Genomic DNA, 11,587 nt, shown 5'->3' on the forward strand with positions numbered 1-11,587 from the left:
ATATTATGAAGCTCAGGCCTGGGCTTATGTTTGTCAAGTGATCAGGAAATCCTTTCTCTTCCTCCTTCCCCACCCCTCCCCCACCCCAATCTCTTACGGGCGACCCAGAGCCTCAGCCAGCTGCTGAGGTCACACTACAGTGTCCCAAACCTGTCGGGCATGGCTGGGCCAGGTCTGCTCCCCGACAGAGCGTGTATGTGAGATTTCTCTGGGACTTTGGGGATGGGGTACGGTCAGGGCCAGCAGGGATGCAGGAACACCTCAATTTTAGGGGGAACCCACCGCTAGCGCATACTCTGTGCCATGATCCTGACCATGACCCAATTTCCATATGGGACAGGGCAGAAAAACCGTGTCATGAAAAAGATATTGGAGGACTTGGTGTGAGACCCGTATCCCTCCTTCCAGGCTCTGTACCCCACGGGAAATAAACATTGCCACCCCCTCCTCCCGAGGCCCCTCTAGAAAGAGCTTCTGGTAGGGGGGAGGGGGTGCCCTAGCACGTCTTATGGCATCAACGCACTTCCTCCCTAGACTCAATTGTTCAGCCACCCAGAGCATTGCATCATTTTAGGGAGACAAGGGAGATGAGAAGACACAACCGTTGAGGCAAAGTAGGGAACCGCCTCGGTCATGGCATTTCTGTGTGTCTGCCAATCGGGAAGATTCTTGTGGGGAGCGAAATTAGTACCAGAGAAAGTGAGAGCTGGAAAGGAACTCGCCCTGAGCGTGCGGGGTCCTCTGCTCACACTTCCGTGTGTTAAAGCTTCTCCTTGTCCGTTTTATAGCCCATAGGATTATACCCTTGCTTGCCGAGCTGACCAGCTAACCCTGGAGTAAGTGAGCCCCTTTGGGAGAGGAACCCAGGCTCTCAGCTTCAAGCCAGACTGTCTCCCCTGTACCCACATCCTTGCCTCTCCTTAGTTCATCAACGCAGTCCTGCCCCCAAGACAAAATGCGCTAGGAATGGGGCGCCTGGGTGGCTCAGTCGGTTGAGCATCTGACTTCAGCTCAGGTCATGATCTCACAGTTCGTGGGTTCGAGCCCCGCCTCGGGCTCTGTGCCGACAGCTAGCTCAGAGCCTGGAGCCTGCTTCAGATTCTATGTCTCCCTCTCTCTCTGACCCTCCCCTGCTCAGGCTGTCTCTCTCTCTCAGAAATAAATAAAACATCAAAAAAATTTTTTTAAATGCACTAGGAAGAGATGATCCCTTTCGTAATCAGAGGCTGGAAAGACACTCAACGGGATTTTGTAGAAAGTTTGCACTGAGTAGACAGCTTTGCTATAAAGTTCCTTCTAGTCCTGGGGATCCCAGGTGGCTCAGTCACTTAAACATCTGACTCTCGATTTTGACTCAGGTCATGATCTCACAGCTTGTGAGTTCAAGCCCCACATTGGGCTCTGCACTGACAGTGCAGAACCCTCTTGAGATTCTCTCTCCCCCTCTCTCTGCCCCTCCCCAGCTCATGTGCATGCCCTCTCTCTCCTTCAATATAAATACACTTTAAAAATCATATAAAAAATAGAGTTCTTTCTAGTCCTGATAGCATGATACAGATCAAGGATTCAGCAAGTCCCTCTGATGGGCCCTTCCTTACAGGGCCCTGGAATGATAGGAGGCAGCCTCTTGAACCTGAACTCCTGATTCTTCTGTTTAACGACCAATCCATGTCTATGTGATGGAATTCCTAGCTGATTATGTTTTTACTCTAACCTTTGTCAGAAGGGACACAACTTCACAGACCTAACTTCTTCTCCCGTTCCCACATGTGCAGCCACGCCGATGGGCACTGAACGCTTCCTCGTGCCCAGTGCCTTGCGGGGGGCCGAGCCCTGAATGTGGCAGACACACATCGGGCCGTGGAGACACAGGACAATCACAACTGTGCAGCACGTGACAAAGACGCATGGGGTGATAGCGTATCTGCATTTAGGCTCCCGACGTGTTCTCTCCAGTGTCACGGAAAAGGGATTATGGCAAGAGGCAGGATTAGTATCAGGACAGCTGCTCATAAAAAAAGTGAGGTCATGGCAAATTTGGGGCCAAGCTGAAATTTTTTGGTGTCCTGGTGAGTTTTTCGAACTTTGCAGATCTGCCTTTAGTTTACGCTTGGCCCTGACTTCTGTGTTTGTTTCCGTCGCACCATGGAGCTGTCCTCTAGCTCGGGCGGGCTTTGGGTTAGGGCCTCTCCCTCTCGACCCCTTACGGCAACACGAGGCAGTGTCCACTTTTGTACGCTGACCGTTGTACGACACTCCCTGCCTGCCTGCCTTTACGTCCTGGAGGATGGGGCTGGACAGCTTCAAAGGAGACCTCAAGGCTCCCTTGCTGTCCCCACCAGACCTAGGGCGGGCCTCCAGCATTGGCCCCTGGCCTACTGAGCCTGAATGCAACTTCCCCAAATCCCCAGAGCCCTGCCTTTCTGCTTCTTCTCCGTGACGGACGGCCTTGCTTCCGACCAGCTTTGCCAGGGGTTTGCAGGCCCTTCTCTAGGCTCGGGGCAAAGGTTGCATTTGGAGCTGGGGAGAAAGCAGTGTGCTGTCTCATGGTTCCCCCTGTTTGACTTTGGCCTTCCTCCATCTGGTCGTACCCATGGAGCTCCCCACCTCTGCTTCCTCCCTCTTTCTTCCTTTCCTTTTGAGCTTGTTATCTAGTTAATATTTTGTTGTCATGTCAAAGTCAGATGCTTGTCTGCAGTGGCTCGGGCTCCCGGAGGTATAAGTGACCAAGATGACCTTGACCTTACAAACAAACCTCAGGAGAAGCACGTCGCTTTCATGTTCAGATACCCAGAGTCTGAGCCTCCAGCCCGAGGATGACAGAGTCCCAGGGACTCTGAGGAATGCTTGCATATTCCACAGAAGCTTTTTTGTGGCCACCTGTCACCCTGGCCATCCGTCTCACGCCAGAGGCATTGCTTCAAGGTCTTGGGTCCCTGTTGTCTTGATTCTTCCCAACCCAGCCTTTGGGGGCCCCTGAAGCCACCTGAGGCACAGCTGGTAACATCCCTGAAGACTCAGGATCCCAGAAGCACAATGAAATAAATAATAATTGCTACCAGAAGCATCTACTTTGGGAAGTCTACAAGTCTCGATCCGATTTCTGTTCCCTGGTGAGGGCCTCCTCGACCTCCAACACGGATCTCAGTGCATCTCCATTGACTCAGATTCCAGGCCCAATTCTGTCATATTCCTGGAGACTGGAGCCAGTCTTTCTGCTGTTAATAGCCTCTCTCCGTTTTCTTCTCTTTCTCCGTCTCTTCCACTTCCTCCTCCTCCTTCTTTTTGAGACAGAGAGTTGGGGAGGGGCAGAGAGAGAGGGAGATCGAGAATCCCAAGCAAGCTCCACACCCAGCATGGAGCCTGAGGGAGGGCTTGATCTTAAAACCGTGAGATCATGACCTGAGCCAAAATCAAGAGTTGTACGCTCTACCCACTGAGCCAGCCAGTGCCCCACAAAGTACATTTCCTTGACTTTTCTCACTAAACAATGAGATGTTGGCTCATGGATGTCCTTAAAGTCAACAGGCAGAGATCAAACGCACTTTTCTCAATAGCTGGGTGACTTCCCGTGGTAATCAGTGCTTCCTGATTCAATTTGCATGTTCGATTTCTGCAAAGTCTTGGGGGCTCTGGAGTTCCTTTCTCCCTGACCTGCCCTCAGATCTCGCTCAGTGTAAAAACACCTTGCGTTTGTAGGAAACACAAATTCTCAGTGTGTTCACGCACGTTACTTCATACTTCAACCCTGCTGAGATGGGGAGGACCCAGGTTAAGAGAATGTCCTAGGCTCACACAAACACAGAAATTGCAGCTTGCTCCCAGGTCTCAGTTTTCCTCACTGGACGATGGCATGGCCTCTCCACCCAGGCATTCATCAGCCCCTCCTGATTCACAGAACCTGCCCTGGGTCATCTCTGGGTTGGCAGTTCATGGCTTCTCCAGTGAGGGTGTGGGGCAGCCACCCGCCTGAGGATGAATGTGCCCAGCAAACAGTCATGGAATTCTGCCCTGTAGAACCAGAGCTAACAACACTCATCACTGCTGCCAATTGCTCGTAAGCCACCACACAGCCAGGACCTCAGCCTGCATGTTGGGTTTGGGCTGTACGCTCCCCATGGGGGATGCATGTGGTAGGAGCTCTGCTGTGAGTCTGGGGGCTGCCAGTGAGCCACACAAGGTGGGGCTGTGGGGTTCCTGAGGTGGTTCTTCGCTGGCCTGTAGCCAGACAAAGACTTCCCTGAAAATCGAGACAGATATTCAAGAATACTGGCCTCTTATATTTTCACTCGCCTGCTGAAAAATTATTTTAATAAACACACAAATCTATAATGACCCCCTGGGGTTGTGCAATTGTACTGCCACCTGTGACCGAACAGGGAGGCCCAGGAGGCAAGTAATGCCTGACTCGACACTTGAAGGGCAAGTAGGATTTAGCCTGGAAAGCTTGTGTGTGTGTGTGTGTGTGTGTGTGTGTGTGTGTGATGAAGACACCTTTCACTTACTAATGATTGCATTGGTGAAGACGTTCAAGTAGAGCAGTGTTTTTAAAAATATGTCCACAGGGGCGCTTGGGTGGCTCAGCCAGTTAAGGGTCCAACTCTTGATTTCGGCTCAGGTCATGATCTTGCGGTTTGTGGGTTTGAGCCCCAAGTCAGGATATGCAATGACAGCACAGAGCCTGCTTGGGATTCTCTCTCTATCTCTTTCTGTGCCCCTCTCTGTTTGTACCTCTCTCTCTCTCATAATAAATAAACATTAAAAAATAAAAATATGTTCATAAATCCTTTGATGCTCTTGCCTTCAAGACACGGAGCTTGATTTCTCTCCTCTTCAGTGTGGGGTGGGACTTAGTGACCTGCTTCTAATGAGTAGAATATGGCCAAAGGGATGGTATATCACCTGTAAGATTAGATTATGAAAAGATTCTGACTTTTGTCTTGAGTGCCCACTGTCTGCCTCAGATCATTTGCTGTGGGTAAATAGCTGCCACGTTGTGTGACCAGCACTGTGGGGAAGTCCATGAAGACTTTTGCCAACAGTCATGTGAGAGAGCTAGAAAGCAGGTCCCCGGGTCCCCTCAGGGGACTGGCGAACCCCTCTGAAATCTCATAACAGACTTTAAGCTAGAGCCACCTAGCCATGCTGCTCCCCAAACTCTTCACCACTAGAAACTCTGTGATGTAAGAAGTGTCGGTTGCTTTAAGCTGCTAGATTTTGGAGTAATTTTTTATAGACCATTAGATCATTCAGTGGGAAGGAATTCAGCCCATTCAAGACATTAAAAGAAGGTCAGGGTGCAGAAGCAGTGGTTTTCACACTTCAGAGTGCTTATGAATTGCCTTCTGCATGTGCCCAAAATACAGATTCCTGGGACCCACGTGGACAGAGCATGATTTAATAGGTCTGGTTGGGCCCCAGACAGCTGCATTTTATTTATTTATTTGTTTGTTTATTGACTGAGAGGGAGATGAGAGAGAGAATCTCTACCCCCAGCATGGAGCCTGATTCAGGGCTTGATCTCACTACCGTGAGAACATGACTTGAGTGAATATCAAGAGTTGGGCCCTTAACAGGTTGAGCCACCCATGCGCCCCCAGAGATCTGCATTTTAAACAAGTTTCTCACATCCCAATGCAGGTTCCCTGAGAAGCACTTTGAGAAGCTCCAGTCTGGAAAGGTTGGGAGGCTGAGTGACCCAAGTTGAGGCTGGGGGCAGATAGAGGGTAAAATGTGGGTCACCTTCCAAAACCAAAACACAAGCCCCTTTTCTAGAATGATAGACAGCCACAGCAAGGTTAGAGGCAAAGCAAAAGCTAAATCCATAAGCAGTGACTAAGACCTGTTCGGATTTCCTCTCTCACTGGCCTGGCTTGTCAATAACTCAATGCTGAATCTTAAAGATGGGGTAGATGAAGGAAAGTGGGGTGTAAGGCCTGCCTTTGAGGAACTCACAAGTAATGTTAAAAAGTCATCAGTGTGAAAAGTTGTGCCTTGATTACAACAAAATGGAGCCTGCCTTGGAGCCTTTTGGGATTCCATTTTTGGTAATCCTTTTCTTTCTTACTTTTTTTTTTTGCGTTTTTTAATTTATTTCTGAGAGAGAGAGAGACAATGTGAGCAGGGGAGGGTCCGAGAGAGAAGGAGACACAGAATCTAAAGCAGGCTCCAGGCTCTGAGCTAGCTGTCAGTACAGAGCCCGACCCGGGGCTCAAACCCACGAACTGTGAGATCATGACCTGAGCCGAAGTCGGATGCTCAACTGACTGAGCCACCCAGACCCCTGGTAATCCTTTTCTGAGTCAGGTCATGGGCTATCCCAACAACCAGTTGCTTTAGAAGCACAGAATGATTGAGTGAATCGATTTGTTTCAGATAATTTTATAGAGACCCTTTACTCTCATGCAATCAGTTTGAAGATGAGACAGATGGTCAGAGAGGCCTAGTGATTTATTCAAGTATTTGAATTCAATACATCCAAATCTTCCAGGTTCACTGCTGACATCTGTCATGGATCAGGGAAGAGGGCCTTGTGGCCTGAGTGTTGAGCATTTCCTAATAGACTGGATGGGGGTAGACTGAATTCCTTGGGGAAAACTTTCTGAAAGAGATGAGGATAGTAGAGCCGAGCTTGAAGAGAGAGAGTCACATGAAAGGGTATGGATGCGACGGTGAAACATCCCAAGTATATTAAAAAATGGACTGCAGTCTACAATTCCTTTTCTTTAAAAAATTGGTGAATCATAGACTTTCCTCAAGATTTTTTTTTTTAAACCCATATTCCTCCCCAGGGCACACTGGGCAAAGGGTGTTGGCATCTATGCCTTCCTTCCAGGGTGTTCTTGGTTTTGCATGGGCTCCAGGAGAGGTAGAACTTGGGTTTTGTGCAACCACCTAAGCTCATCTCTTAGTCCACCCTGTTTCCTGCTGTTTTTCCCACCATTGTGTGCAACGCATTGAATGGTAGCATCTATGGTGGAAGGAAGCTCGTGCCCCCTTGGATTCCTGCACATGACCATGGCGTCCCGCCCCAGGTCCCTGCAACTCTCCACCTGGGAGCTTTCTTCTGATGCCATGGATGGAAACCCACCCAGGCAACCCCTAGATTATCGAGACATCCAGGAAAAGGGGGTGTCTTTCTGGGGGATGGCCTTTTATTCTGTATCTTACACAGGGCAAAGGGGCTCTTAACGGAAAAGGCAGTTTGTGCACCATCAAACTAAGAAACGAAACAGGCCACTGAATATAATGCAGAGTCATTCTCTCCCACACCTCCCTGCCTGCGCCCCACCCTTCCCCTCCCTGGAGGCGATCACCACTACGGCTTGGTGTGTAGCTGCTTGGAAAATTCTCAGTACGTTCCTAAAACCTGGGGTCAGATCATGTCACATCTCTCGGTATAAAGCCAGAGTCGTTCAAACAGCCAACGCTCTTACGCCCTCTCCTCTGAATGGCTTCCCCTCTGCTCTCCTTGGCACTCACTGCTTTAGCCTCCCTGGCCCCTCCGTCTCCCTCCATCCTGCCACTAGGCTCCCTTCTGGGGCCTTTGCACTTGCTGTCCCTTCTGGCTGGACCTCTCTTCCTCGCCCGGTGCGAGCCCCCTCCCTTACCTCTTCCAAGGCTTGGCTTTTCTCTGAGAACCTGATTGAAAGAGGAGACCCTGTGCTCCTCATCCGTCTCTTCATTTTCTCTACTTAGGACTTTCCTTTCCACCCTGTGATCCACTGCCTCTTCCACTTAGAGTTCTCTGCATCGATATAAGAAGATGCAATGCAATGCAGTGCAGTGCAGTGCAGTGTAGTGCAATACAATACAATACAATACAATACAATACAATACAATACGAATGTGAGCTCCATCAAGGCTTAGAGGCTTATATGAAAAGAGGGTTTTGTCTATTTTGTTTACCACTGTGCCCTTCCTCCCCCCGCCCGTGTTTAAAAAGGGTCCCGGCACATAGCAGCTGCTCAGTAAATCTCTGTCGAGTGAATGCCCAAGCGTGCACCTGAACGCGCACGGGCGCGCGCGCGCGCGCGCACACACACACACACACACACACACACACACAAAACCTATGGCACGTGTTGCTTCACTCCTTGTTTTTTCCACTTAGCAATCTTGGAGATTGTTTCTCTTAGAACATACAGCATTACCACCTCCATTGAAACTACTGAGGAGTATGCTATTTTTAAAAAATGTTTATTTTGAGAGAGAGAGAGACACAGAGAGAGCGAGAGAGCGCATGCACACCAGGGGAGAGGTAGATGCAGCATCCCACGCAGGGATCGCACTATCAGCGCAGAGCCCGATGCGGGGATCGAGGCTGCGACCCTGAAATCAAGACTGGAACCGAGATCAAGAGTTGGATGCTCAACCGACTGAGCCACACAGGCGTCCCCGCGAATATACTGTGGTGTGAATGTTCATAATGCACGTAACCGGTATTTAACCAACCAAACCTCTTGGCGGACGTCTGCGTGGGTTCTGATCTCGAGCTATTGCAAAGCTTCAGAGCGCCCTGCGTCTGGGCTCCCAGGAGTGAGGACATCTGCAAGATGAGCTCCAGGAAGTGCGGCTGGTGTACATGCCCATCTTGTTTGGAAAGATATTTGGAATAAGTCACACCTGTCTACACTTCCCTCCACAGTTGATGAGAATGTTGATTTCAGCACATATTAAGCAGCACCGTGTGTTATCAAAGTTTTGATCTTTGTCGACCTAATTAGTAACAAAAAACATTTTAACCGTATGGGAACAAATTTTACAGGTTTTAATTTGCTTTCTCCTTTTTTGCATTTTTTTTAATGTTTTATTTATTTCTAAGAGAGAGAGAGACAGCATGAGCAGGGGAGGGTCAGAGAGAGAGGGAGTCACAGACTGAAACAGGCTCCAGGCTCCGAGCTGGCAGTCAGCACAGAGCCCGACGCGGGGCTCGAACCCACGAACCGCGAGATCATGACCTAAGCGAAAGTCAGACGCTCAACCGACTAAGCCACCCAGGTGCCCCACTTTTTTGCATTTTTAATGTCATTTCTTTTTAAAATTATGATTATTTTAATTTTTTTTTTTAACATTTGTATTCATTTTTGAGACAGAGACAGAACACTAATGGGATAAAGGCAGAGAGAGAGGGAGACACAGAATCTGAAGCAGGCTCCAGGCTCTGAGCTGTCAGCACAGAGCCCAACTCAGGGCTTGAACCCACAAACCTCCAGATCGTGACCTGAGCCGAAATCAGACACTTAACCAACTGAGCTGCCCAGGTGCCCCTTTAATATGTCGTTTCTATTTCCCTCTGTGGGTGTGTGAACTTCTCGTTTCTATGTTTTGCTCATTAAAAAAAAAAAGTGAGTCGTTGGCCTTTGACTCGGGGTTTATGAGTCCTGTTTTCATATTAAGCCCTTCATATATTGGTCTTTTATCCATAATCCATCTTTCAAATATTTTCCCCATCTTTTCATTTGTATTCTGACATCACTTCGGTGTTTTTCGTAGGAACAAAACTGTAAATATTTATATAGTCAACTTCATCAGTATTTATGGCTTCTGAGGGTTTTTTTGTTTTTTGTTTCTGTTTTTTTTTGTTGTTGTTGTTTGTTTTTGTTTTTTTGAGAGAGAAAGTGCAAGCAGGAGAAGGGGCAGAGAGAGAGAAAGAGAATCCCAAGCAGGCTTTGTGCCCAGTGCAGAGCCCCATGCCTGGCTCCATCCCATGATCATGAGATCATGACCTGAGCCGAAATCTAGAATCGGATACCCAATCAACGAGCCACCCAGGCGTCCCCTGAGTTTTGTCTTAATTAGAAAGGCTGTCTCCTCTTCCAAGATTACATAAAAAATGATCTCATGATCTTTTCTGGTACTTCCATAACTTTTTTCATTTTTAAACACGTATTACAAGCACATTTAGGATATGGACATGAAAGAAGACTCAGGTTAACTTTTCCGTCTCTGGTTAGCCAGTTTTCCCAGCAATACTTATTGAAGAATCCATTTTTCCCTCGGTGATTGGATATTTGCCTTTTTTTTTTTTAACACATTATTCTGTGTTTTTCAGTATCTTTTGGGACTCTTGATTGTCCCATTGATCTGTCTGCCTGTTTATGCGCCGGAATCAAATTGTTTTCATTAAAGCAGCTTTAAAGCCTCTCTTACTGGCCGATATGAGGAAGCCCAGAGGGCCTTTCTGTAATTTTTTTTCTGATCGTCACTGAGCCTCTTGACAAGAATGAATGTGATTTTTAGGTAGTAAAATTGCCCTTTTTTTCTGTGAGGTGACCAGAATGGCTCACGGACACATAGGCTCCTTTCTTCTGTTAACTGACAAGCCTGTCTTCCTTCCGAAAGGTTTAATTTCATAACTAGGCTATCGCACAACAAAAGCTCTATTCCTTCCCTTCCCCTGAACCCCTAACCCTGCCTGCAACCAAATCTGTTTAACTGGTGCCGTGGCTGAAGTTGTTTCTAGCAGGTGTGAGAGGGAGGGTCAAAACTTGAATTTACCAAGTCACAGAGCTGTCTGAAGTTATGTCTTTTTCACTGAAAAAAAAAAAAAAATCCCAAATAGGAGAAGAATGCAAATCAGAAAAAAAAATTCCACCCTTGGCATCCTTGGAATATGACTGCTACAAACAATTCCATCAAATACTTGAAAAGAAAAAAGAAAGAAAAAAATGAACAAACCAAACCAAAGCAAAAAACCCAAAAAAACCCCGAAAGCATGAAGCATGGGGGTAAGGCTGTGGGACTGGCACACACTGGAGCTACCGTAGAAGCTGGGGCTCCTTCGTGACCTGCTCGAAGTCCCTGGACACCAATTCAGTGGGGGTTTGGTATGAAGTTAATGTTTTGAGTGGGTGAGGCGTAGGAAGCCAAGGCAGATACTTAGACATTTTTTTCCCCTCTGCTTTTTTCTCCTAGAATATTCCTGGCGCCCTCAGGAACAGGCCCCCATTGTGCGCCCCTACCCTGGGCAGCTGGGCGCAGGGGGTGCTGTCGGCGGCCTCTTGAGAGACCATCTTTGAGGGTGCGTGAGGAACCCCAGGGAGCGGACCCGGACAGCCCCAGACTCACCCCAACCCAGCCTGACCCTGACCTGAGCTGGGCAGGCAAGTCTCATTGCTGGCGGCCTTCCGCTCCCCTCCCCCAGGCATCTAGCACGAGAACCATCCAAACCTTATGAACAAGAATAAAGGTGGCCAATCCTTCATCCCTTTCACGAAGACCACGTTGATAAGTATCTGGAATGGACAAGGGAAGGTGAAGAGTGACTGAGGCTTCAGCCCTCCCTGGCTGTCAAGCGCAGCTAATAGGTATTTTGCAGAACTTGCCCCAGGGGCAGGGCAAGAGGGGCCAAAACACCGTTAAGTGGCCAGGCCTGCGGGACGCAGAAGCACCCCAAGGCTCCAGCGGACCATCCGGGGGGCTCTGGTTGGCCATCGGAGGCCACTCCTGCCTCGTCCTCCGGCTCAGTCTGTCTTTCCAGTTAAATGGTTTTCTCTGTTGAAAAAAGTCCCTGTATGTACGTCTTCTTCCTTCCCAGGGTTTTCCGCCTTATCATAGAATGAGCCAGCGTTCTCTAGAGAAACAG

General features: G+C 48.6%; 1 protein-coding gene across 1 annotated transcript in view; it reads left to right on the forward strand.

The window, feature by feature from the left end:
* The window catches only part of CDRT4 (CMT1A duplicated region transcript 4), a 44,524-nt gene extending 33,318 nt beyond the window's left edge, over positions 1–11,206 (forward strand). Inside the window, exons 5-6 of the mRNA XM_077746780.1 lie at positions 10,918–11,023; positions 11,147–11,206. Coding sequence (XP_077602906.1) covers positions 10,918–11,023; positions 11,147–11,179 — 139 coding nt within the window. The 3' untranslated portion in view covers positions 11,180–11,206. The remainder of the gene's footprint in view (positions 1–10,917; positions 11,024–11,146) is intronic.
* Positions 11,207–11,587: the final 381 nt, after the last annotated feature.

Source organism: Crocuta crocuta, unplaced genomic scaffold, assembly GCF_008692635.1.
Source record: "Crocuta crocuta isolate KB4526 unplaced genomic scaffold, BGI_CrCroc_1.0 scaffold139, whole genome shotgun sequence".
Lineage (NCBI taxonomy): Eukaryota > Metazoa > Chordata > Mammalia > Carnivora > Hyaenidae > Crocuta > Crocuta crocuta.